Here is a 25,400-nt window from a genome sequence, read left to right as displayed (position 1 = left end):
TTGTTTTGACCAATGACTTTGTGTTTCACCACTGCGCATATTAGTTGCTCAATGTTCACCAGTAGCACATGGTATGTTTTGTATTCAGCTTAACTGCCTATTGGCTTTGACATGATATTCAGCTTAACTGCCTATTGGCTTTGACATGATATTATATATTGCATTTTGTATTCAGCTTAATTGCCTATTGGCTTTGACATGATATTCAGCTTAACTGCCTATTGGCTTTGACATGATATTAGACATTGCATTTTGTATTCAGCTCCGCTGCCTATTGGCTTTGACATGATATTATACATTGCATTTTATATTCAGCTCAGCTGCCTATGGGCTTTGACATGACACTAGACATTGCATTTGATATTTAGGTTAGCTGCCTATTGCCTTTAACATGACATTGCATTTGATATTTAGGTTAGCTGCCCATTGCCTTTAACGTGGAGTTAGACATGGCAGTTGAGAATCTAAGCTGTATTTTTCCAAGCTGTGTTTTTGCACCAGAGAACCAAGATGTTTTGCTCTCACAGTAGACTAGACCTGATAAGAGAGGGTACATGGGCGTCGTTTCTCTTCCCTTGAGCTTGGGAACAGGAGTAGTCTTGGAGACCTGGCCAGTCTCCAAAAGGCTTGCTCAGTTTCCCAGGTCTGAGAGGAGGGGGCACACCTTTGTAACGAATGTAACAGGCTGCAGAGAGTCAGATTTGAATCTGCCGGACCTCGTGCTGGAGCTTGGCGCCAGCTGCCAGCATCCCGTGTGGGTAGATGACACTCTTTCTCGCGGCTGACAGGGGTCATCAGCTTGCAGACCTTAGAAAGATGTAGCTGTAAATAGTTCCTACACGGTGAAGTATTTGTTTTGCTTTGCATTCAATATCTTATAAATATAACCTGCTGTGTATATTGCAAACTGATATATTTTGTTTGATTAACGCGGACTTGAAAGCTACTAATTCGTCATTCATTCATAAACATTGTGGTTGGGGAAGAATAAAATAACAATAAAAGTCTTCTTTGACCTCAGAAGTGCATTTCTGTTGTGTTATGTTAGTGCTTAGAAACTAAATAAGAGGAAAGCACTACAGGGTCTGATAAAGAGAGTAGTAAAATGATTATGGGGGTCATTACAACCCTGGCGGTCCAAGACCGCCAGGGCTGTTGTGACGGAAGCACCGTCAACAAGCTGGTGGTGCATTCCGGGTCATTACGACCGCGGTGAAAGCGCCGCGGTCGCACCGCCGGGGCCGGCGGTTTTCCGCCACAATGGCCCCAGCGGTTCTAATCCGCCAGGGCAGCGCTGCTAGCAGCGCTGCCCAGTGGATTACGAGTCCCCCTACTGCCAGCCTTTTCCTGGTGGTTTGAACCGCCAGGAAAAGGCTGGCGGTACGGGGAATCGCGGGGCCCCTGGGGGCCCCTGCACTGCTCATGCCACTGGCGTGGGCAGTGCAGGGGCCCCCTGACAGGGCCCTGTGCAGCTTTCCACTGTCTGCTATGCAGACAGTGAAAAGCGCGACGGGTGCAACTGCACCCGTCACACGGCCGCAACACCGCCGGCTCCATTTGGAGCCAGCTCCTGTGTTGCGGCCGAAATCCCCGCTGGGCCGGCGGGCGGAAACCAGGTTTCCATCCGCCGGCCCAGCGGGGGTCTCAAAATGACCGCGGCGGGAGTGCGCCCGCATTGGCGGCCGTCCGGCGGTCAGATCTTGGCAGGTGGCTTCAGCCGCCCGCCAAGGTCACAATGAGGGCCTATATGTCTCCACTAGATGACTGTTCTCAAAATATAAGTTATAGAAGTTTTGTGCTGCTAAAAGCCAATCCCATGATGCACACTGCCTTAAACTAGAGCATTTCCATAAAAGCTACCTGAACTGCACAAGACTAGGATTATTTAGCAAAGACAGTAGAACAAAATACAGCAACACCCAAAGAGTATTAATGCTAGGCCCTGTATAAAGAATTTGCTAGGCAGGAAAGAAGCAGGTTCAAAGAAATGGCAACTGGTAGGAAAGGACACACCTCTGTGGAAGGTTGAGGGTGTGCCACATACGATGCACATTTGCTTGCATTGCGCCAAGAAACAAAGATCTGTATAGGCATGGAGGCACATTCTGGTTCCACCACTAGATTAAGAATGTGAAAGCCTTGGTATTATTATATACCTTAACCTGCATCCATACAGTCTACAGTGTGTGCATTGAGTAGTATTTTTGTCTTTGATACCTAACTTTAAAAGCGAATGGGCCTGTTTGCTGTCTTTCCTATGTTTCATTTCCTGTGTGCCTTTTTTAGGTAGCTGAGAAAATAGATCATTTTGAAATCTCTGTCACATCTTTCAAAGCAGTACATTAAGTGTAAATGCTCCGAACTGTTTCATCTGCGGGTGCAGATTTTGGCCTCGCTCTCTCTGCAGCCACAAAAAGGAGAGATTTTATGCATTCATTCCCTTAGAGACCAGAATAAGTGCCCACAACCTGAGATGATGGACAAAACAAAACAAAGGCTGGGCAAGGCTGGTGCAGACGTCTTCACACAGTGCAGGTATCATGTGCCCACCGCACATCTCTATGTGTAATACAGCCCACTGTGTGCATTTCAGACCCACTGGCACAGTACAAATTCGTATTCTCTGTGTAGGCTCTGTGCACATTGCAGGACTTTATGCTGTTACCTGTTTAGTTTGCAGACCCTGTGTCTAGTGCAGGATCTTTTGCTAGTTGCACTACATTTGCCAGATGGTGCCCTCTATGAACCTCATTGCAAATGCCCTAGAGAATCAGCCAGTAATTCTGCCCGCCTACCAATGGATTATCAACACCAGGGGTACTGGTAACTCCAGGGTTGGACAGATATAGGATGATTATGAGGCGGAAGCTTAGAAACTAGGAACTACCACGGCATGCCAGGGCACTCAGTAATTCCAGCGGCGACTCTCTTGGTTATTCCTCATTTTTGTACTGCTCCCAGAACCACCAGCTGCATTACAATGGGTCCATTAATTCCTGGTAGCAGTTCCATAGGAAATAAAATTGCACTGGTAATTGGGTCTAGGTGGAGCCACTGGGGTAGGTGGTGGGAGTGGCAGTAATCAGTAAAAGTGATGTAGCTACTTTGCTAAACATCACCCACGCTCTCCTGCCACCGGCTGCACTTAGAAAAGCACCTTGGAGTCTGAGAGTCCCAAGAAGATGACAACAAAGGCTGAGGGAACACTATTCCTCATGGAGAGAAGCCCACAGTAACAGGTCTCTTGTGGTTCTGGCACAGTTACATTCAGTTCCGTGGAATGATGAGGAAGCTGCTAGCAGACCTGCCCCTGCAGTGCTATGTGGGTGTGGTGGCTCCCGGTGCCCAGTTCGAGTGCTGTTACTTTCCCTTGATCTTTATCCGCCTGGTGATGTTGAAAGTTAATAGCCCTTATCCCACCTCAGCTAATTGGCAAAACACAGGAGGTTGCTGAAGGTCAAGATGGGGGACACCCCTTGTTCGATCCTTGGCTCATAACACTGCTGAACTACAAGAACTACAAGAAGGTGATGTGATTCTCACTGCCACTGACAGTCTGTCTCTGGTGCTGGTCTTACATCCTCTGGGCCCAAGGTAACAAAGCCAATGCCAGCGGCAGCAAAGAGTAAATCAAGGTTAGAAGATACTACCTTGTCACTCCGTATATGATGTCTATGCTGACACTGATCAGCAGATCTGGACTAAGACACTTACCGGTAAGAAGATGGCCTGTGGGACGCAAGTCAGGCCTTTGGAGATAAGCAGGGTGTCTGTAATGACCCGCTTGCCATTCTGGAAGACCACCCTAATCTTCATGCGGTTGGCATCCAGCTCCAGTCGGTAGGTCAGGTTGAATGGGAGGTGGCCTACAGAGAGCAAAGATACATGACTGTGAGAAAGGATGAGATCAGCCATAGTGGGGAGGAAAACCTGCTGAATCACGTAAGCAGAGCTGACCCAAGTAGGCGGAAGTGACGTAGCTGCTATTGAAGCACAGGGTAATGTTGTTGCCAGGCTCTTGCTGTCTCTTGACTTCTCCCGAGCACTCAAACATTTTCAGGAGAATTTCTTGTGGGTGAAAGCTCATAGAGGTTGAGACGTTCAAAATGGGACGAGACCTGTAACAGGAATCAGAAGGATGAAGAAAAGTTAATATTTAAGATGAAGAATCCTATTTACCACATTGTTGTGATAGCAGACCTGTGATTACTTTTTGCATAAGCATACCTCATAAAAGTAATTGATGATAATTCATTAATCATAATAATTGTAGAAATGGAAAACATTACTCTGGAAACTCAACATGATGATGGAATAATATTTAGTCACAAAAGGGAGCCTTGATAAAAGAGCCTTCAAGAATCTATCTTGTGTCCAGTAAAGTAGTGGTGGAAGCTGTCAATTATAATGCATCGGTTAATTAATGGGACATAGGACTAAACCACCCATCACTTTGTTGTTTGTTACAGTTGACGCCTTAATTGATACAGGTATGCCCAGAGAGGGCTCCTGTGCTCACTGTCCAAAAGGACCCCAGATACACTTTACTGACGGGGCCCAAATAGGCCTAAACCAGTTTGGGGGCTGCTTGTTTTTCTGGATGGGACGCCTATGTCTGTCTGCCTGTGCAAGCCTTTCTGTCTGTGCAAGACTTTCTCTGTCTGCCTGCACAAACTTCTGTCTGTCTACCTGTGCAAGCCTCTATGGGGGTTATTCCAACTTTGGAGGAGGTGTTAATCCGTCCTAAAAATGACGGATATACCACCAGCCGTATTACGAGTTCCATAGGATATAATGGACTCGTAATACGGCTGGTGGTATATCCGTCACTTTACCATCACTTTTAGGACGGATTAACACCTCCTCCAAAGTTGGAATAACCCCCTATGTCTGTATGTGCAAGCCTTTCTCTATGCTCAGGAAGCCTATGTCTGTCTGACTGTGTAAGACTCTATGTCTGTCTGTGCAAGCCCTTCTCTATGCTCAGCAAGCCTGTCTGTCTGACTGTGTAAAGCTCTATGTCTGTCTGTGCAAGCCTGTCTGTCTGTGCGAGCATCTCTGTCTGTGCAAGCCACTTTGGGGGTCATTCTGACCCCGGCGGCCTCAGACCGCCGGGGCCAGGGTCGGCGGGAGCACCGCCGACAGACCGGCGGTGCCCCGCAGGGCATTCTGACCGCGGCGGTTTGGCCGCGGTCAGACAAGGAAAACCGGCGGTCTCCCGCCGGTTTTCCGCTGCCCTTGGAATCCCCCATGGCGGCGCAGCTTGCTGCGCCGCCATGGGGGATTCTGACACCCCCTACCGCCATCCTGTTCCTGGAGGTTCGCCCGCCAGGAACAGGATGGCGGTAGGGGGTGCCGCGGGGCCCCTGGGGGCCCCTGCAGTGCCCATGCCAATGGCATGGGCACTGCAGGGTCCCCCGTAAGAGGGCCCCACTGTGTATTTCAGTGTCTGCAATGCAGACACTGAAATACGCGACGGGTGCAAACTGCACCCGTCGCACATACCCACTCCGCCGGCTCCATGGGGAGGGGTTTCCCGCTGGGCTGGTGGGCGGCCTCCTGGCGGTCGCCCGCCAGCCCAGCGGGAAAGCCTGAATGGCCTCCGCGGTCTTTCGACCGCGGAGCGGCCATATGACGGTTCCCGCGAGGCGGGCGGCTACCGCCGCCCACCTCTATCGGAATCAGGCCCTTTGTCTGTCTGTGCAAGCCTCTCTGTCTGTCCCTATAAGCCTCTCTGTCTCTCTGTGGAAGCCTCTGTCTGTCTTCTACATCTATCTTGCTGGGTAAACAACCTTTATGCCGAATTTTTTATAACGAAGTCCTGGTTAACGAAAGCGGAACAACGCTTTCTTTAACCACGACTTCGTTATTTTGTGCCTTAACCACGCATGTCCTGAACAACGAACATGCATGGTTAAGGTACAAACAAGGGAGTCGGCTGAGGAGGACGACGCAGATGACAAGGTGACGAATCAGGTAAGTGGGGGGTTTTAGGTTTTGGGGTGGGGTTGGGGGGGTGGGGCGTTTTTGTTTTTGGGGAGGGGGTCGGGGGTTTTAGGTTTTGGGGTGGGGTTGGGGGGGTGGGGCGTTTTTGGTTTTGGGGAGGGGGTGGGGGGTCGGGGGTTTTAGGTTTTAGGGTGGGGTTGGGGGGGTGGGGCGTTTTTGGTTTTGGGGAGTGGGTGGGGGGTCAGGGGGTTTTAGGTTTTAGGGTGGGGTTGGGGGGTGGGGCGTTTTTGGTTTTGGGGAGTGGGTGGGGGGGTCAGGGGGTTTTAGGTTTTGGGGTGGGGTTGGGGGGGTGGGGCGTTTTTGGTTTTGGGGAGTGGGTGGGGGGTCAGGGGGTTTTAGGTTTTAGGGTGCGGTTGGGGGGGTGGGGCGTTTTTGGTTTTGGGGAGTGGGTGGGGGGTCAGGGGGTTTTAGGTTTGGGGGTGGGGTTGGGGGGGTGGGGTGAGGGATGTAGGGTGAATGGTGCCGATTGCTAATGATTTTATCAGGAATGCCTTTACAACAAAATATCGTTGTTAAGGCATTCGTGGTAAAATCATTAGTAGTAAAGACGAGGTCGGTGTTCCGACCTCGTTGTTAAGGTTAGTAGTAGTTTAAGATTCGGTGTTCCGTCATATAACCATCTTGCTGTCTGTGCAAGCTTCTCAGTCTGTCGGTGCAAGTCTCTCTATCCACGTCTGTCTCTCTATCTATCTGTGCAAGCTTCTCTGTCTACCTGTGCAAGCCTCTCCATCTGCTTGTAAGAAGGTTTTACCAAAATATTACAAAAAAGTATTAGCAAACGCAAGCAGCTGGCAGCCAACAGCCAACCAGTTGGCTTTGTTAGATCTGTTGATAACCGAGACCTTTTGAGTTTTCTACAGTAATGTGCATAACATAGTTACTTATAGGGGTTTTTGGCCAGACTTCATCCATTAGTCTGCTGCGTCATTCACTCTTTTTTTCCCAGCCACTGCAGCATGCATCATGGGGCAGTGGTTTAGCACACTTTAGTCACTGGCTGATTTCACTTTGAGTTGCAGCATGTTGCGTTTTCACAAGGAAGCATATAAAAAGTGACAGATGGAATGCCTAACTCAGCCACAGGTAATTACTCAGGGCCGCATCCTCGCCCATTGTTACTCTGCACAGCATGCCACCTCACTTTAGACCCAACCATATGCAGATCATTCTAGTGGGAACAGTCCAGCCCAAACTGCCAGGTCAGTGCCTCTCTGAAAGAGAACAAGCAACCCAGGACTAGTTTCATCCTGATTAGGGCTCACTAGCTAGGTATAGCTTTCACAAGGAACACATCCACACACAAAGTAGTCTTCTTCGACATTAGAGACTACTAGGGCAATGTGTGCTTCTTCGAAATCAAAATATATTTTTGGCTTTAGCCAATGATTCTTTTTAGGTTGATATCCTGGCTGCTTGCCCAACAATACGGGTTTGCACATACTATGGCTGAATAGAACAAGAACTGCCAAAGCTATAAGGCTGGTGGTCAACGCCAGAACTATTGGCTTTGCCAGTTCCTGTTTTTGTTGTAGTTTCGTTATTAACAGCACCAACATTTCTCAGTTGAACTTACCTACTTTTTTATACTTCAATGTAGACAATCATAGTGTCCTTCAGGAAGGCTGACAAACTAGTAAAGCCAGTCTCTCTGCACGGCTGGTGTACTTTATTTTTTACCACGCTGGCACCTGCCTTCAAGGCAGCTGTGCGTTTAGTGGGATCAATTCATCACCTCTCTTCAAGACTTTCATACTTTAGTTGAAACAGTAACAGTTAGTTTTTAACCGTCAAACAAACAAATATCAGCAATATCTAAACCAAACTAATCCCAAAGTATGAGACTAGTGACTTGTATGACAGCCGCCTTTTCAAAATCAGAATTTGTTCATAACTGGTGTTTATTTCATGAAGCATCAGAAGATAGAAAGCAAGATTGCAATCAAGCGTCCCCCATTGAACACCCACTCTGAAATTAAAGCATCAAACTAAACAATAGAAGCATCTCATCACATGCACCTAGTCCTTTAGTGGATGCACTAAACCCAGGGAAGTTCACATTATTATATACCTCTGGCAGTGCCTGGCGTGAATGGAGGCAACTAGGATTTATTCATGACAAAAGCTATGCCTGCTTCATAATCCCTCAAAAGTCACTCAGCATTCTTTAGTATATGAAAGATATTATTGGTTTTACAGCATATGCACTAAGCAGTACACAGTAAAAAGCAGGGTATATCCACAACAGAGGTAGCAGACAGCATGAAGAGGAAACAGTGGGCCATCACATGTCAGACATTAGGCAGATCGCAATAAGCCCACACGCTTCCCCAAATGTTCCATGCTTGCAAGGAAAACCACAAGAACTGTAGATGGGCTCCTCCTCTTTTGCGCACCAATCCATCGCAACAGTAAGTTGGGAAAAGGACTTCCAATGGCGACCTATGTCACGCTTTGCCAGCTATGTCACGCTTGGCCACCACTGTGCCAATGCCTACCAGGATACGTTCTACACTGGGTCCTCAAACATCATACAAGATACCCAAAGGACAACATGGGGAGAGCAATCAATGGGCCTTTTTCCAGAACAGCAGCTAATGTAGTGAAAATAGAAGGCCAATATTTGGCTATAACTGGGCAGGACCACACCATGTGAAAGAAGTCTCCATCGATCCTCGTGCACCAGTGGCAAGTAGGGCTGGGGAGTGCACCAATTTTCCATAAGAGCTGTAGGATGAAGTATGAAAATATTTTGATTGAATCAGGCACAGACAAGAGGGAATGACTAGTTCTTGTGACACCATTTTTGAATCTCTCCAATCACAGTCATCCAGCTCAACCAAGTCCGCAGGGCACAAAAGGACTCCTGAGGGTTAAGGCCCAGTTATCGGTATATCTGTGAGATGCCTCCATGGCCTAGTAGTACTGACAGGACCTGAGCCTCGATAGGGCTGTATACCGTAAGGTCCTGCAGTTGCGTCTGATAAACAGGCAATGCATGTCGGAGTTGAAAAGATCTGTAGAATTGGGTTTTGTGGAGATGAAATTTGTCTCTGAGACCCAGAAGGTTTGAGCTGTGAGCCCTCCCAAGGTGGGAAACTTCAATGAGATCCCACTTATAAACCCTTCCAGATAAGACACCTGTGGCATTCTGCTACTGTGCCACAAGGGGGTCACCTGCGTAAGCCGATGGTCCCAGGCAAACCAAATGAGGGCCCGCCACAGCACAGGAGAGTAGACCTAGTAATCTCTAGCAGAAAAGGATATTAGTCCATAAGTGAAATCTCCAGACAGAAGACAGGTTCATCGAAATCGCCAAATATCCCGTCATTAATTGTTGGGAGCTGCAAGGCCCAGTAATACAGGTGAACTTCCAACAGCCCCATACCGCCTTCATAGGACGATTGGACACAGTTACGAAAGGCTATTCTTGAAGTCTTATTCGCCTAAAGGAAGGAATGAACAACACTTTGTAAGCCTGAGAACCAAGAGTGAGGAACAAGTAGGGGAAAGTTCTTCAGGGTGTTTTCTAGTTGCGGTAGGGCAATCATTTTGAAAAGTATGATCTGGCTGAAGACACTGAGCAGGAGAGCGCTATCTAATCAAACCCTGATGCGTCCAGTGTAGCAACAGCCTGAAACTGAGACTCCAGGTTAATTGGGTCTCCAAAGCAATGACCACCCCTAAGTAAGTAAAACTCAGTCTACATATTGCAAGGCAGTCCTGCCAATTAGTGGCCTCACTGCCACCCCACACAGGGACAAGAAGGGGCTTGTTCCAGTTGACTACCAACCCAACATCTTGCCATACAGATGATGCATCTGTGGAATCTGAGGCCCGGGGTTATGTGGTTTACGTACGTAGAGTAGTCTGTTGACTGCATATAATGCGATGCAGTCTTCTGGGCAGTTCAACCACTCGAAGCCCCAGATTTGGGCATCACAACGAACCCAGACCACCAAGTGCTCAATCACCAGGACGAACAACAGTGGATAAAGTGGGCATCCCTGCCTAGGGTCCCTGTGTATTGAAAAGGGAGGAGGCAAAATGCCATTGACTCTCACCTGCGCCTGCGAGGAAGCATAGAGCACTTTGACAAACGAAAGGAACTGGGGTCCAAACCCCATATGGAAGAACACCTGAAAAAGAAAACTCAGCTCTTTAAGATGAAGAGCTCTGGCCAGCCTCTGATGGAGAAGAAAGTCTAAAGAGAGCACCTGTGGCAACTAGCAATGCGACCTTTGGAATCACGTCTGTCACTGCTGTGTATGTCGGGTTACAGAGAGGGGTGAGACTCTGGCACTGGTCCCATTCTGAATATGTCTGTATTCGCAACTTCCTATGATACTAGCACACAATCCGCTTCAAAGGTTGGCAGGGGCCAGATTTGCTTGCAACTTTTGAGGCCCTCCTCCATAATAACATTTTTATATCCTTGTCAAATGCTGGGCAGCTTCCAAAGAAATTTGAGGTCCCTTAAGCACCTAGGGGACAGGTCAAGTGGCATGCCCTAACCCAAACAAACCATTAATTGACCCGTCCAACACTCTGCATGTACACGCACTGCTTGCATGTAACTATGGCTCTGCCCCATTGCAGAAGGGAAACAAGGGTAATGTTGAGCAGCTAGTACTGTGTGTCTTGGTGGCTGCAAACAGGACACCTTTTTGAGAAATCGAGGTAGTCAGTCCAGATTCAGGGACCCCTGCTGTAGAGTACCTTCTGGATAGAGGGTCATTGTGCATTTAGTCCCCACAGGAGTGTCGAGAGGGAAAGAAACCCAAGTACATGGTCATTCTGATCCATGAAACCTGTATTTTCCCCAAATTGGGTAAGTTACTATGAACATGGATTTGACTGAGCTTACCGGCGCACGTAAATAGACTTTGCTTGATTATATAGTACTACTTTCACAGAGGGATCCGTCACTCCCTCTAGAGCAATGGCTTACAGCCTGTGCTGCGGGGACTCCTGGAAGTCCATGAAGGCTCTCTGAAAATTAAATACATTTAACAAATTAATAAAGTGTGTTGGAAATGACCCTCTTTACAGGGTCACTCCCAAACGTTTTGCCTTCCTCCTCCTACTTTTTGTTCTGTTGGCCTTAGGACTCTGTGTACTTTACCATTGCTAACCAAAGCTAAAGTGCATGTGCTCACTCCGCTAAACATTGTTTGATTGGCATACACCTGATTAGCATATTTAATTTACATGATAGTCTCTTGTAAAGCGGTATACCATATACCCAGGGTCTGTAAATGAAATGCTATCAGTGGGCCTGCAGCACGTATTGTGCCGCCCACTTAAGTAGCACCTTAAAACATGCCCCAGGCCTGCCACTGCAGCCTGGAGGCCGCGTTCCACTACCATGTCGACTTGGCATTTAAAACCCCTTTCCAAGCCTTAAACTCCCCTTTTATCACATATAAGTGACTCCTAAGGTAGGCCTTAGATAGTCCATAGGGCAAGGTGCTGTGTAATTAAAAGGTAGGATATGTACTTTTTAGTTTTAGTAGTGAAAAACTCCCAAATTTGTTTTCTCACCACTGTGAGGCCTACCCCTCTCATAGGATTACATTGGGGATTCCTTATTATATTTAATAAGCTGTAATTCCTAAAACAGAGGTGGCAGATATGTCATGTTTGGTATCTATAAACACTTTTTTTAATGGTAAAGTTAGATTTATAATTACAAGTTTGAAAATTCCACTTTTAGAAAGTTGGCATTTTCCTTTTCCTGCCCTTGGCCCTCTGTGCCTGCAATCTGCCTAGGTCACATGACTAGTTGTAATTGACAGTTAGGACTTTGTGGATTCAACACAGACAGTCACACAATAGTGGGATTAGCAGAGCTTAAATGGGACATCAACTTACTTAATAGGGATGTGGAGCTAAGCACAGCTTAATTTGCAGATGAATGGGCTGAGGTCTGCTGCCACACAATAGGCTTAACAGCCCTGTATTGTCAGTGCAGCCAGTTAGGAGCCAGGGCAGGGAAGGCAGGAAATTCCTGGAACTTTAGAGAATCCTTCTGGAAAATTCTTCCAAATTCTAGGAGCAGGGCACCAGGGTATAAAAATAGCGCTCTTAGACCTACTCCTCAGTTCACTAATGGAACTGCGGAAGGACTCTCAGAGGACTGCCTGCTGCTGTGACCTGGTGTGCACTTTACCAGACTGCTGCTGTAACTGGAAGGATTGCTTTCCAACCTGGAGCTTGCTTTTAACCTTCAGAGGCCAGCCCTGCTGTAGAGCCCTACATCCCCACCTGCACCCAGGACTTCAGAAGTGACTCCAAGGGCTAGTTTAGCTGGTCTCCTGTTCACCGCCACTCGGACATAACAGGCTCCCACCATCTAAAACAGAGGACTTGCTATTTTGAACCTTAAATTTAAAAAAATCATAACTCTGGTCCTACTAATTAGATGTTGGTGGTTTTGGTGTCAAATAATGTATTAAAGTTTTCTCTATTTCTCTAAATTGGTTTGGGATTTTTATTGTGTTGTATTATCACTGTGTTGCTGTTTGTGAACTGCATAGATGCTTAACACAATGCCTCTAAGTTTAGCCTGACTGCTTTTTGTGCCAAGCTACCCAGGGTAAAGCACAGGTTAAATTAGTGGCTTTTTTGTGGTTCACCTTGCAAGGGATTGTGGCTGTTGCTTGACGAGGGTTCATACACCAGTCAACCAACAGCCCAATTTTCTACAAAGTGGCTAAATGTACAATTCATTTTTTTTTAAAGTACTGTAAATGTCACGGAATTTGAAATTGGAGGCTAAAAGTTCATTAAGAACCTCAGGTTGATTTGTGGGAGCAGTACAGGTGAATGTTTGGTATCTAGAAACACTTTATAGTATGGACAATGTGTGACTTCAATTAGACTTAGAAAAGCTCCAACCTTCCTAATAAAATTATTTTTTATGTTTTTTATTTATTTTGGTTTGCAAATTAAATAAAATGTGTCATAAAATGTGTTACATTTGTGTATGTGTTTGATGAATGCTTGTTTCTGTATTTTTTGTGTATTGTTTTACGGTTCAAATCATCGACAATGTTTATGCTGGGGTCCCCAGCTTCCAGTAATGACTCAGTTGGGGTCCCCAGATTCCAATGACGATTCACTGGGGTTCCCCGGGTTCCAGTATTAATAAAGTGGGGGTCCACTGAAGTCAAAAGGTTGAGAACCGCTGCTCTAGAAGTTTGCAGCGTTCACCGGTGGGTGAGTATTAAGAATGAACACATGCTTGCACCATGTGCAGACATATATTCTGTTGTTTTAGTGCATGTTCATCAATAGGATATATCATGTGTATATATAACATGTTTTAAAATATCGTTTTGGCCCTAATTACATTTGGGTCCTGTCTCCCCCTACAGGTTTATGTCATAATGGACACCTTATTTGTATGAGAGAAATACTTTGTTTCTCTGCATCTAATGCATGTGCTATGTGGATAGGGAGTTCTTTTGACCCTGACAAAGACCTTTGACCAGGTGCAGCACTGTTGTGAGGTCGAAACATGTTGGTAATGTAGAGTGGTTAGGTGAACCATTATGTTTTACGCTTATACCACCACTCTGAATTTAACATACACCAGGGGTACCCATTATTAAAGGAGTCTCCTTTGGGTATTCCCCTAGTTATTTTTTAGCTTTTGATCTGGGCTAGTGATTTTGTTCTGTACCCCTACAGGTTTATGTCACAACAAACACCTTATTTGTATGAGAACATAGACTCTGTTTATCTGCATGTAATGAATGTGCTTTGTGGATAGGGAGTTCTTTTGACCCTGACGAAGACCTTTGACGAGTTGTGGCACTAATTTTAGGTCGAAACATGTTGGTATTCTAGAGTGGTTAGGTGAACCGTTATGTTTTACCCATATACCACAACTCTGATTTTAACCTACACCAGGGGTACCCATTATTAAAGGAATCTCCTTTGGGTATTCTCCTGGTTATTTTTAGCTTTTGATCTGGACTGGTGAATTTGTTCTGTAAATAAATGTATTAGAACTTCCAATTTTGTTTGGTTGAGTCCACTGAAGTGGCACTGTCCTACTCCAGTGTGAGAGGTCTCCTTTGATGAAGCATGCTATGATAAGTTATCAATGAGGCGCCCTCTCAGATATTTTATTATGATTCTATAGGCTTCTCATTTTAATATAGGACAGGGCTGACTTGATTCCTGCAGCACCCAGATACCACAGGTGTTATGAGGTCATTGTGCATCCACATCCACATTCCATGTCCCTTTCCATACTAATTCCAGTTTGAGATCTGCCACAATCAAGACAGCTGTATCAAGCAATTCTTTTCACCTACACACTAAAATAATTATTCACCCACTATAAAAGAAAAACTCCCACAAGTATTTTTGGATGCACTGTTGCACTTTGTTTTCATAGTGCAGGGCCTGTGGGATTTCTTTTCTTTCTTTTCGTTTTTCTCTTTCAAGAACCTCTTCACTAATAGCGGTGCAGCAAGGTCATCTTTCTGAGGATCTTAGTTTTAGGCATCCAGTTCTCTGATGCTTGCCCATAGCAGTTAGTCGCGGCTGCTGCCGGGAAGGGTTGATGTGGAGGAACAGCGCATGGAGCAGGGGCAGTTAAAAAAATAGGCTTATCTGCCCCCGCCCCCGATCTGCTGCTCCTGCCAGCCGCCTTGTGTGCTTCCCTCCCCAACCAATCACAACGCTTCTCTCATGCAGTTACCCAGCATGAAAGAAGTGCCCTGATTGGCCTGAGCGGGCCGAAATGCAACTCAGGGAGGGAGTGGGGCCCAGCACTTGGTCTCCACCCAGCTGTAAAATACAGCCGGGTGGAGAGTTTCTAAGTGCGCATGTAAGTTTGGCTGGCCTCAGACGGCTTGCCAAACTGACATGCACACTTAGAAGTGCACATACCACTCCTCCTCCACTTGGTCAGATCAGGCCAACCACGATGGAGTGAGCACGGGTTAGATACAGTCCCAGAGAAGTCCAGCTGAAGTTTTACCTTCTTAGAATTGAGCCAAGGGTCTCATTCATTTGGGAAGAAGTTCACAAGGAGAAAGGGGAGCGTAGCTGGTCTGTGGCAGTGAGGAGTCTGCCGGGCGTCGCAGACAGGCACACTGAAGCCTTGTGGTCGCGAGCGGTGATGCTTGCAGTGCAAAGAGACAAACTTGCGGCAGGCCACAATGATTCTTCGTGTGAGCGGTGCGGTTCTGGTGTGAGCGGGCCCGTTCGCTGTCACATAGCGACCAAAAACTTGATTTCAGGAGCCTAAAACAACTTCCAAGTCCCAGGATCTGAGAAGTGCCTCTTGGGATTCAGGAGCTCATTGAAGACAGGTCTAGGAGCTGTGGGCAGCCTGTTAGGTCCCGGGGCCTCAGATCAGGAGGCCAGCAGACTAATCCTTTGAGTCACTCTGGAGTCCTGGGAGCAAAATGGCAAGTTCTTTTTCCCTAGGCAGGAGGGCAGCAGGTGCCGGGTCAACACAGTAAGGCAGAAACTCCTTCAGAGTGTTAGTCCAGCAGAGTAGCAGTCCTTGTGACAGCACAGCAGTCCTTCCTTCTTCATGGCAGAGTATCCACAGGTCCAGAAATGTACTGAAGTGAGGGTGTCGGTGGGCCAATATTTCTAATTTGATTCCTTGGTCCTGGAAGGTGAGAGAAGTTTTGAAGTTCAAGGAATTCTTTTCCTCCCTGGCCCCCGGCTCCAAGCTGGCTGGAGTGACAATAGAGGGCTGTTAAGCCCTTTGTGTGTGTGCAGGACACAGCCTATTCAGGTGTATGTCTGAGGCTGTGGCCAACCCCCCCTCCCATCCTGCCCAGGATGGCCCATCAGGATACTGATGGCCAATCAGTCACACCAAAGGTCCCCTTTGTGTATGGCCTTCTGGAGGGGATACACAAGTTCAGCTGCCACTCCACCTCAGACGTGTATTGGAGATAGGCAGGAGGTACACAGGGCTTAAGAGCAGGAAAATGCCAACTTTCTAAAACTGGCACTTTCAAAATTGTAATAATAAATCCAACTTTACCATGAAGCAGGATTTATCATTACAATTCCATAGGTATTAAACATGATATGGCTACCTCTTCCAAGTCAGGATTCACAGCTTATTAAATGTAACAAGGAATCCCCAAAGTTATCCCCTGAGAGAGGTAGGCCTCACAATAGTGAAAAATGAATCTGGGAGTTTTTCACCACCAGGACATGTAAAACTTAAAAGTGCATGCCCTTCCTTTTAATTACATAGCACCCTGCGCTATGGGCTACCCATGGGCTACAGTGGGTGACTTATTTGTAATAAAAGGGGAGTTTATGTCTTGGCAAGGGGTTTTAAATTTCAAGTTGACATAGCAGTTTAAACTGCACACACAGGCTCTGCAATGGCAGGCCTGAGACATGTTTAAAGGGCTACTTAAGTGGATGGCACAATCAGTGCTGCAGGCCCACTGGAAGTATTTAATGTCGTGCACTTTACTCTGGACTTATAAGTAAATTAAATATGCCAACTGGGTATATGCCAGTCAAACCATGTTTTAGGGAGAGAGCATGAGCACTTTAGCACTGGTTAACAGTTTTCAAGCGCACAAAGTCCTAAGCCCAATAAAAATTAATTGAGCAAAAAGTGGAGGGAAAAAGGCAAAAGGTTTGGAGGTGACCCTGCAGAAAGTTCCACTTCCAACAGTATTTACCAAAAAATAGAATCTTATTTCTATGATTATTCAGGATGGCCTACATTTTCCATTTTTGTACCTTGAGGGAAGGATAAAAAAAGTGTAGTAATAGAGAAAGTCTTCATTGGTCACAGTTGTTGTGAGATATGACTATATAGAAGGGGCTTTAAAAAATACTTGAGAGAAGGTAAATTGAAGTGACTCTATGATTTGAGGGGTTGTGTACAAAAAACGGCAATTCAATAAGTAATGAGCACAACCAAAATTTCTCATTTAGAGGCATTGAACACTTCCTAAAGATGCCCGACGAGGAGACTCTTCCCTTACATACATTACTCTACTATAAGAGGCCAAAGTCATTATGTGACATACACCATAATCTCTAGAGACAAAGCCCCTAACTAAAGCATCAGCATGAACAACCAGGAATTACAATATGAATTATTGGAATGAAACTGGACACTTTTGCATCCAAGATCGCCTTATTTGATATGGATAAAAATTTACAAGTTAGCACCTAGGTGCCACTTTACAGAAAAATCTGTCCTACCTATAAGCCTTTACAGTCACAAATGCAGTGTAACACCTGTGTGCATCGCAAACTCAGACTTTTTGGACAAAAAGAGTGTACAATCTCAGTTTACTGTTTTGAATACTGTTTTACAGCTTTGAAAATGCCCCAGGCCTGCACCCCAGAGTGGGTGAAACACGTGTTGGCTGTCCGGATACTTACAACTACATATAATAAATGAAAGTATTTGACAGTTCTAATGAAAAAAAAAATTCTTGTGATGAATGAGACAAAATACATTAATAAACAACCAATTCATAAACAATTAAATGTAAACAATTACAGAGTGGAGGAATTCTAATCTGCCACAATTTATGTCCCAGAAGAGCAGTGAGGCTATTTCCCATGAATGTACCTCTCTCACCCACTCATTAAAACATGTTAAAAGCAAATTAGTGGCAAAACATTCACTTTTGCATTTGAGCAAATGTAGCTTTTCCCAAGTGGATGTTGGCTCATGGAATGAGGGGACACTCTTCAAGAAGACTTTTAGAAGGAAGACAAGATATTTCAAGCAAGTAGATGGAGTTGATGATAAGGTCTCTATTAGAGGTCTTCTAAAAAACAGCAGGAATTTCAATACAACACACTTTTCCTGTTTCCTTCCTTCTTCCATCTCCTTTTCTGGACCCTGCACAGTGATGAGGCAAAAATAAGTATTCCTAGAAGAAGTACATTCAGAAAGAAGACTTGAAGCAGGTAATCTCTAAATATTTTTCTAATTTGGCTCTTCCACTGGATGGAGATCAACCCTCTTCTAACAATTTATGTTGCAGGTAGTTTAACAATGCTGTGGTACTGAAATTTTCTAGGATCTTTTGAAGAGAGAGTGGAGCGATCAAGAAAATAGCTTGGTGCCCAGATTTATGGTGAAGATTCATCTTCTGGCCAAAGTAGAGGTGGACATTCCACAAAAGCTTGCTATAGATCCTTTTCTTTCAAATCTCACCTGACAGCTATTGTCAGATTATGTGGTCATTTCAGATTCAGTGGAAAAGCAGAAGCCACTCTGAAGAGAGCTTTTCTCAGATCTGAACGAGGCTAGTCAAGCAGGAGTTTGTTCAGTGTATGCTTCTCTGTCTCTAGCAAAGGATTTCCAATCTCTTTCAGTTGCCATTCTGGAGGGAAAAGATTTATCTCAGCTTTTGGAAGCTATGGAAATGCAGTCCAAATATATTTCTGATAAATCCTTTAACTTCCTGAAGTCATGGGCTATGGCAACAGGGGAATTAGTATCTGCCAGAAGGTACTTTTACCTTAGAAACTGGAAAATAGATTAATCGCAGAAGACTTGTCTTTTGAAAATTCCTTTTTCAGGAAATAAATTGTTTGGAGAAGAACTACAGCATGTGATTAGGAAGGCGTTCAAAAGCAGGAAGAATACACCACCTTTTACACTAGTCCAGATGGTATGACAAAAATAAAAAGCCCTATGATAGGTCAACAAAAAAGAAGTATGACCAATAGTCTAATAAATCCTGATTTCAGACAAGACAAGGAGGCAGTGATTCCAAGACTTCACTTGCTTTAAGGTCTAAACAGCATTCCTGATTATGCCAAGTTAAGGGATCATCGACAAGTGGTTAAAGCAAGACTATGTTGGTTACATGAAGTGTGGCAGAAAGAGGTCAAAGACAGTTGGGTGAACCAGGTTATTTCTTTAGCTTACACCACAGAACGTGGGTAATCACAAACCTTTGTCCAGGGGCCAAAAGGTTTGATTTGTGGAGGACCGCACTGTTGCCAGCAGGGTTGTGGATTGTGGGGGGTAAGGGGGGGTGTAAGATGGGTGTAGGGGAAGCGAAGCATGTACATCTAGTGGCTGAATTCAATTGCACAATGTGGAACCAGAAAACTGGGATTAATCCAGCTTCCCCACTTGAACAAATTGTGTGATCCTAGATAGTTGTTTTATTTGACTTTCCCTCCTTTTGCTTCATCATCACCTATAAGAGCACCTTGAAATACATGATTTTGGGGTGGGAGCTATACAAAACCTTCTCCTGTGTTTGATTTAATAAACTATAATAATGTTCATGCATAATACCAACCCCGGCCACCCAAAGAGTGCACGTAACAAATGACTTGCCTTTGAATTCAATATTGAGGTTGTTGTCACGGTAGGGGAAGCATACATGTTGCTGAATTCATGTTACTTTTTAATGCACTGATTTAATCTGATTTACTAAGGTGAAACAACAGTTCTGCATGTTGATGAAATATACTTTTTTAAAAAAATTTAGAGACTTTATCATATTTTTTCAAATTTGCTACAAAGTCTCTTAGAAAATGAGGATGTTCCTGAAGTTTAGTTGTGCAGGACACCCTAGTTACTTCCTTTCTTTAACTGCGCCTAACCTTTCAATAAATGCGTGCCCATTTTTTAACATCTTTGTAAAGTTAGTGATGATTCCAGTAAACAGTTGGCCAGTGCTACCATTGCCTAGGGGGTTGCATGCAAAGCTCAGGAGGACCTTATGCAGCCACCGGCCTGTACTTTGAGTATCACTGCCTTAGAATTTCAGACCCAGCCTCTGGGGAATCTTTTTCTTTTTTTTTTTTTGCAACTCCTAGACCAAGGGATCTCCACAAGAGTGAAGCTTTTTGTTAAAGTGTGTCATCCCTTGTGAAAAAAAAAACCATAAACTGGATTCTGATGTGTCTGGTAAAAAAAAATCTCTGGAGGTTATCATCTGATAATAAATCAAAGGAGATGATTTTTTTTAAAGACTATCCATTACAAAATCTTTAACAAGTAATCCCTTTAGTAAGGAAGAAAGACTTTTTAGACTCAATAGAGGTCCAGAATGCTTAACTCCCTTGTGCCTAACAACAATGAACATCAAAAATGTCTGAGGTTTCCTCTGGGGGAGGCTCATTGGCAGTTTCGGAGTTTACCATTTGGGTTGAAGGTCTTGCAAGAGTGTTCACCAAAGTTCTTACCCCTACAATTTCAATTCTTCATTAATTATACATTCATACATATCCTTATCTGGAAGTTCTATTCATTGTTTCTCAATCTCAAGACACCCTGACCAGGAATGTTCAGGAATTTGTGTGGACACTCAAGAGGTTTGAGTTTCTCATAAAATCTGTGCTAGGTCCAAGGCAGAGATTTGTGTACATTGGGGCTTAGATACTGACAGAGTTAGGGATAGTATGTCCTCCCCAGGATTATGACACCCTGATCCACATTTCAGAGAGTTTGAAGTTGTACTTGAAGTGGTGGTTGAATCTAGTCAATTTCGACAAGGGTGTTCCCCTATAACATTGTCCTCTAATGGTCATGACCACAGATGCCAGCAAGAGAGGACAGGGAGACCTTTTGGCTTTGAGAATGAATATGAAAATGGAACTGGAGATTGTAGGGACACCTCTGTTAGTGCATTATAGTGACCTGGTGCAGGGACCTGTAGTGAAAAAGGGTGCATGCACCCTCTCACACAGGCTGAAATGGCAGGCCTGCAGAACACTTTTCATGAGCTCCCCATGCGTGGCATAATTCATGCTGCAGCCAATGGGGATCCCCTGGCACCCCAATCCCCTGGGTAGCTGGGTACCAAATACTAGGCTCTTACATGGAAGCACCAGTATGCCAAATGTGGGGTGAAGGTGGTACAGTTACGAAGTTTGAAGGGAGAGAGCATAATCCCTGGGGCCGTGGTTAGCAGAATCCCAGTGAACACAGTCAAACACACTGACAACAGGCAGAAAATAGGGGTAACCATGCCAAGAAAGAGGGTACTTTCCTACACAACTCCCCCCCCCCAAAAGAAGGACAAGGCGGCTTACCTTGCCCAGAAGCGTATTCATTGTTTAAGTGGAAATATCTGGAGCGTCCATCTGCATTGGAGTGGTTACTCCCAGGTCCATGGTGAACTGTATAATCCATTCCCTGTAGGGAAATGGACCACCTCAACAGTTTGGGATTTTCTCCTTTCGTTTGTCTTAACCATAGAAGGGGCTTGTGGTCTGTCTGAACATTGAAGTGAGTGCCAAACAGGTATGGCCTCAGCTTCTTCAGGGCCCAGACCACAGCAAAGACCTCCCTCTCTATGGCTGACCAACACCTTTCCCTGAGGGTCAACCTTCTGCTTATAAAAGCTACAGGTTGGTACTGTCCCACAGTATTAATTTAAGATAGAACTACCCCAATCCCTACCTCAGAAGCATCTGTTTGTACTATGAATGTCTTGGAGTAGTCAGGGCTTTTCAACACAGGTGCTGAGCACATGGCCTGTTTGAGGTCCTCAAAAGCTTTCCGACAGCTAGCTGTCCACAAAACTTTATTTGGCATCCTTTTAGAAGTGAGGTCTAAGAGTGGCTACAATGGAGCCACAGTTCTTAATGAACCTCCTGTAATACCCAGTGAGGCCTAAGAAGGCTCTCACATGGGTCTGTGTAGTAGGGGGAGTGCAATCTAAAATAGTTTGGATTTTCCTCTATTGAGGTTGAATCTGGCCTCTACCTTCCAGGTAGCAGAGATATACAACCTTTCCCTGCCCTATCTGGCACTTAGAGGCCTGCTTTTTGCAGAGCCTCCAAAACTTTCCAGGGGTGGACCAGGGTGTCCTCCCAGGTGGAGTTAAAGACAGCTATATCATCTACATAAGCTGCACTATAGTTTTCCAATCCTTTGAGGACTGTATTCGCCAGCCTCTGAAAAGTGGCAGGTGCGTTTTTCATACCAAAGGGCATCATTGTGAAGTGATAATGCCCTTCAATGTTTGAAAACACAGTTTTTGGATTAGCAACATCTGATAATTTGATCTGCCAATAGCCTGCAAGTCAAATCAAATATGCTAAGATACTTGGCAGATGCCAGTATATCTATTAGCTCATCTGCCCTAGGGATAGGACGAGCATCTGTCTTTGTGACAGTGCTGAGCCCTCTGTAGTCAACACAAAACCTAATTTCTCTTTTCTCATTTTGAGAGTGAGCTTTTGGGACCAGCACACTGCGCATACCCAGGGGCTATCAGAGTTCTCAATGACTAATAGGTCCAGCATATTTTGCACCTCTGCCTTGATTCAGTCTCTAACATGGTCAGGTTGCCTATAGATTTTGCTTTCTATGGGCAAACTGTCCTCTGTATCAATGGTGTGCTCACACCATGTTGTCTTACCAGGTGTCAAAGAAAACAGTCCTGAGAACTGCCCTAGGAGGTTCCTGCAGTCTTCCTTCTGAGATTCAGAAAGACAGTCTGCCAAGATTACTCCATCAACTGAGCCATCAGTCGCAGTGTTGGAGAAGACGTCAGGGAGAGTGTCACTCTCTTCCTCCAGTCCCTCATCAGTAGCCATGAGCAGGGTCGTGTCAGCCCTGTCATAGTAAGGCTTAAGGCGGTTCACAGGGCGCTTCTGGGCGTGCCTAGGTCTACCAAGTAAGTGACCTCACCCTTCTTTTCCACTTTTGTGTGGGGACCACTCCACTTGTTTCGGTGTGCCCTGGGAGCCACAGGCTCCAGGACCCACACTTTCTGCCCTGGATGGTAAACAACTAGGACAGCCTTCTGGTCATGCCACTGCTTTTGCAGTTTTTGGCTGGCCTGAAGGTTTTTAATGGCTTTTTCATTAACTTAGCCATCCTGGATCTGAGGCCAAGTACATAGTCCACTATGTTCTGTTTGTGGGGCTTGATTGGTTGCTCCCAGCCCTCCCTTAAAAGAGCAAGAGGACCCCTAATAGGGTGTCCAAACAAAAGTTCAAAGGGGCTGTAGCTCACTCCCTTCTGAGGAACCTCCCTATAGGCAAAAAGGAAGCATGGCAATAGGACATCCCATCTCATTTTGGGTTTTTCAGAGTCCCATGATCATGGCCTTGAGAGTCTTGTTGAACCTCTCTACCAAACCATTGGTTTGCGGATGGTAAGGGGTGGTGAACTTATAAGTTAAACCACATTCCTTCCACATTGCCTTAAGGTATGCAGACATAAATTTGGTACCTCTGTCTGATACCACCTCTTTAGGAAAGCTCGCTCTAGAGAAAATTCCCAGGATGGATTTTGCCACTGCAGGCACTGTAGTAGCCCTTAGAGGAATAGCTTCTGGGTACCTGGTGGCATGGTCCGCCACCACCAGTATGAACCTGTTCCCAGAGGCTGTGGGTGGGTCTAGGGGCTACCAATATCCACCCCAACCCTTTCAAAAGGGAACCCACACCACTGCAAGTGGAATTAAAGGGGTCTTTGGGGTGTCCCCTGTCTTGCCACAGGCTTGACAGGTGACACAGGAGCGACAGAACTCCTTAGTATCTTCAGACATGTGGGGCCAGTGAAAGTGAGGGACAAGTCTGTCTTAAGTCTTGCTTTGCCCCACATGACCTGCCAGGGGAATATCATGTGCAAGGTTCTACAAATATTCTCTATATTGCAGAGGTACTACCAATCTCCTGGTGGCACCAGGTGTGGGTTCCCTTGGTTATGAATATAAGAGGTTATCTTCCCAGTACACCTTATGGGTGCCACTGACATCCCCTGCTTCTTGAAGGACAGCTTGCTGCCTCAAGCCCTCCAGTGTGGGACAGGTTGTCTGTGCCATACTGAATTCCTCTTTTGCAGGCACCCCTGCACCTAAGAGCTCGGCTGTATCAGCTTTCATGTCCTCAGGTATAGGTTCTGCCAAGGGAGTAGATTCCTCGTCCTCAAAGGGGTAATCTTCACTGGAGGGTGGGGTAGGGGGCAACGTTTTGCCATTCCAACCCTTGGGATTTGGAAGTTCTTGGACCATTGTTCCAGGCTCAAAGTTTCCCTGATCTTTTTTGCTTCTTGGCCTGTGTCCTGGTTAAGGCAATAATATGCCCAGCATGGCTGCATAGGCCTCCAATTCTACTGCATCCCAAGCTGAAGTCGTTCCCTAGTAGACACTCTAGAGGTAGGTCTGTGGACACAACAACTTTTTTAGGACTAGTAACCCCCCGTAGCTGAAATAAACAACTGCTATGGGGTGGCACACAGGCCCTCATTATGACATTGGCAGTAAATCCCACTTACTGCCATGCCGACTGCTGCCAACATAATACCGCCGCCGCGGATAACCGCCAACCATATTATGACACACACATACCAATCCTTCACTATACAGCCACACACACAAGTCTGCCAGCCCATAGGTCAGTGATAAACTGGCGGTATCAAAACCCACAGTGTTACGCTAACAGAACAACGCCCATCACATTATGACCCACGAATCACTGCGGCGGACATTCAAGGGCGGTAAACCATTGGCGGTACATACCGCTGTGCGCAAAATACACACACACATACAAAACAACACCACATTGGTCAATTCAAACTACACACAACTGACACCCATACACACACCACACCCACACTACTATAAAACACACACGCACATTACCCACAACCCTTTACGAATACAAACAATTGCCAAGAGAGAGAGATACAGCAAGAGCACCCACACAACCAGAGCCACATACCACCATCACCTATACACCACCCACGCACCTTACATCACACACCCCAACACATCACCCCGCACACCATCACCCGCACTACTCACACTGCACCCATGGCACCACAACAACACCCCAGGTTCTAAGAGGAGGAGCTAAGAGTCATGGTGGAGGAAATCATCCGGGTAGAGCCACATCTATTTGGATCACAGGTGCAGCAGATATCCATTGCTAGGAAGATGGCGCTATGGCGGAAAATCGTGGACAGGGTCAATGCCGTTGGACAACATCCCAGAACAAGGGATGACATCAGGAAGAGGTGGAACGACCTACGGGGGAAGGTACGTTTCATTGCAGCTAGACACCAGCTTGCAGTACAGAGGACTGGCGGTGGACCCCACCTCCTCCCCCACAACTTACAACATAGGAGGAGCAAGTCTTGGCAATCATGCATCCTGAGGGCCTGGCAGGAGTAGGAGGAGGACTGGACTCTGGTAAGTCAACTCTCTGTTACTATCACCCCCCCTACCTGCATGCCATCACATACCCCCACCCTCACCCTCACTCCCATCACTCCACCACCCCCCCACACCCTACCATAACAATCCACTCTTCCCAATACCACGCCCTGCATGCAACACCAATGCATGGACACCCCTTACAGACCTGCATGGACACCTATCACCACTGCATGCACATTGGAGAGAATCATGTAGCCCACCAAATAACAACTCACACAAGCCAAA

At 45.9% G+C, this 25,400-nt stretch overlaps 1 protein-coding gene across 1 annotated transcript in view; it reads right to left on the bottom strand.

Moving 5' to 3' along the window:
• The window catches only part of ITGAL (integrin subunit alpha L), a 448,305-nt gene that overhangs the window by 89,854 nt on the left and 333,051 nt on the right, over positions 1–25,400 (bottom strand). Inside the window, exons 16-17 of the mRNA XM_069244383.1 lie at positions 3,958–4,118; positions 3,715–3,866 (exon numbers count right to left, since the gene is read on the bottom strand). Coding sequence (XP_069100484.1) covers positions 3,715–3,866; positions 3,958–4,118 — 313 coding nt within the window. The remainder of the gene's footprint in view (positions 1–3,714; positions 3,867–3,957; positions 4,119–25,400) is intronic.

Source organism: Pleurodeles waltl, chromosome 7 (genome assembly GCF_031143425.1).
Source record: "Pleurodeles waltl isolate 20211129_DDA chromosome 7, aPleWal1.hap1.20221129, whole genome shotgun sequence".
Taxonomy (NCBI): Eukaryota; Metazoa; Chordata; class Amphibia; order Caudata; family Salamandridae; genus Pleurodeles; species Pleurodeles waltl.
The sequence above is the reverse complement of the archived record's forward strand: the minus strand, read 5'-3'. Positions and strand labels throughout refer to the sequence as shown.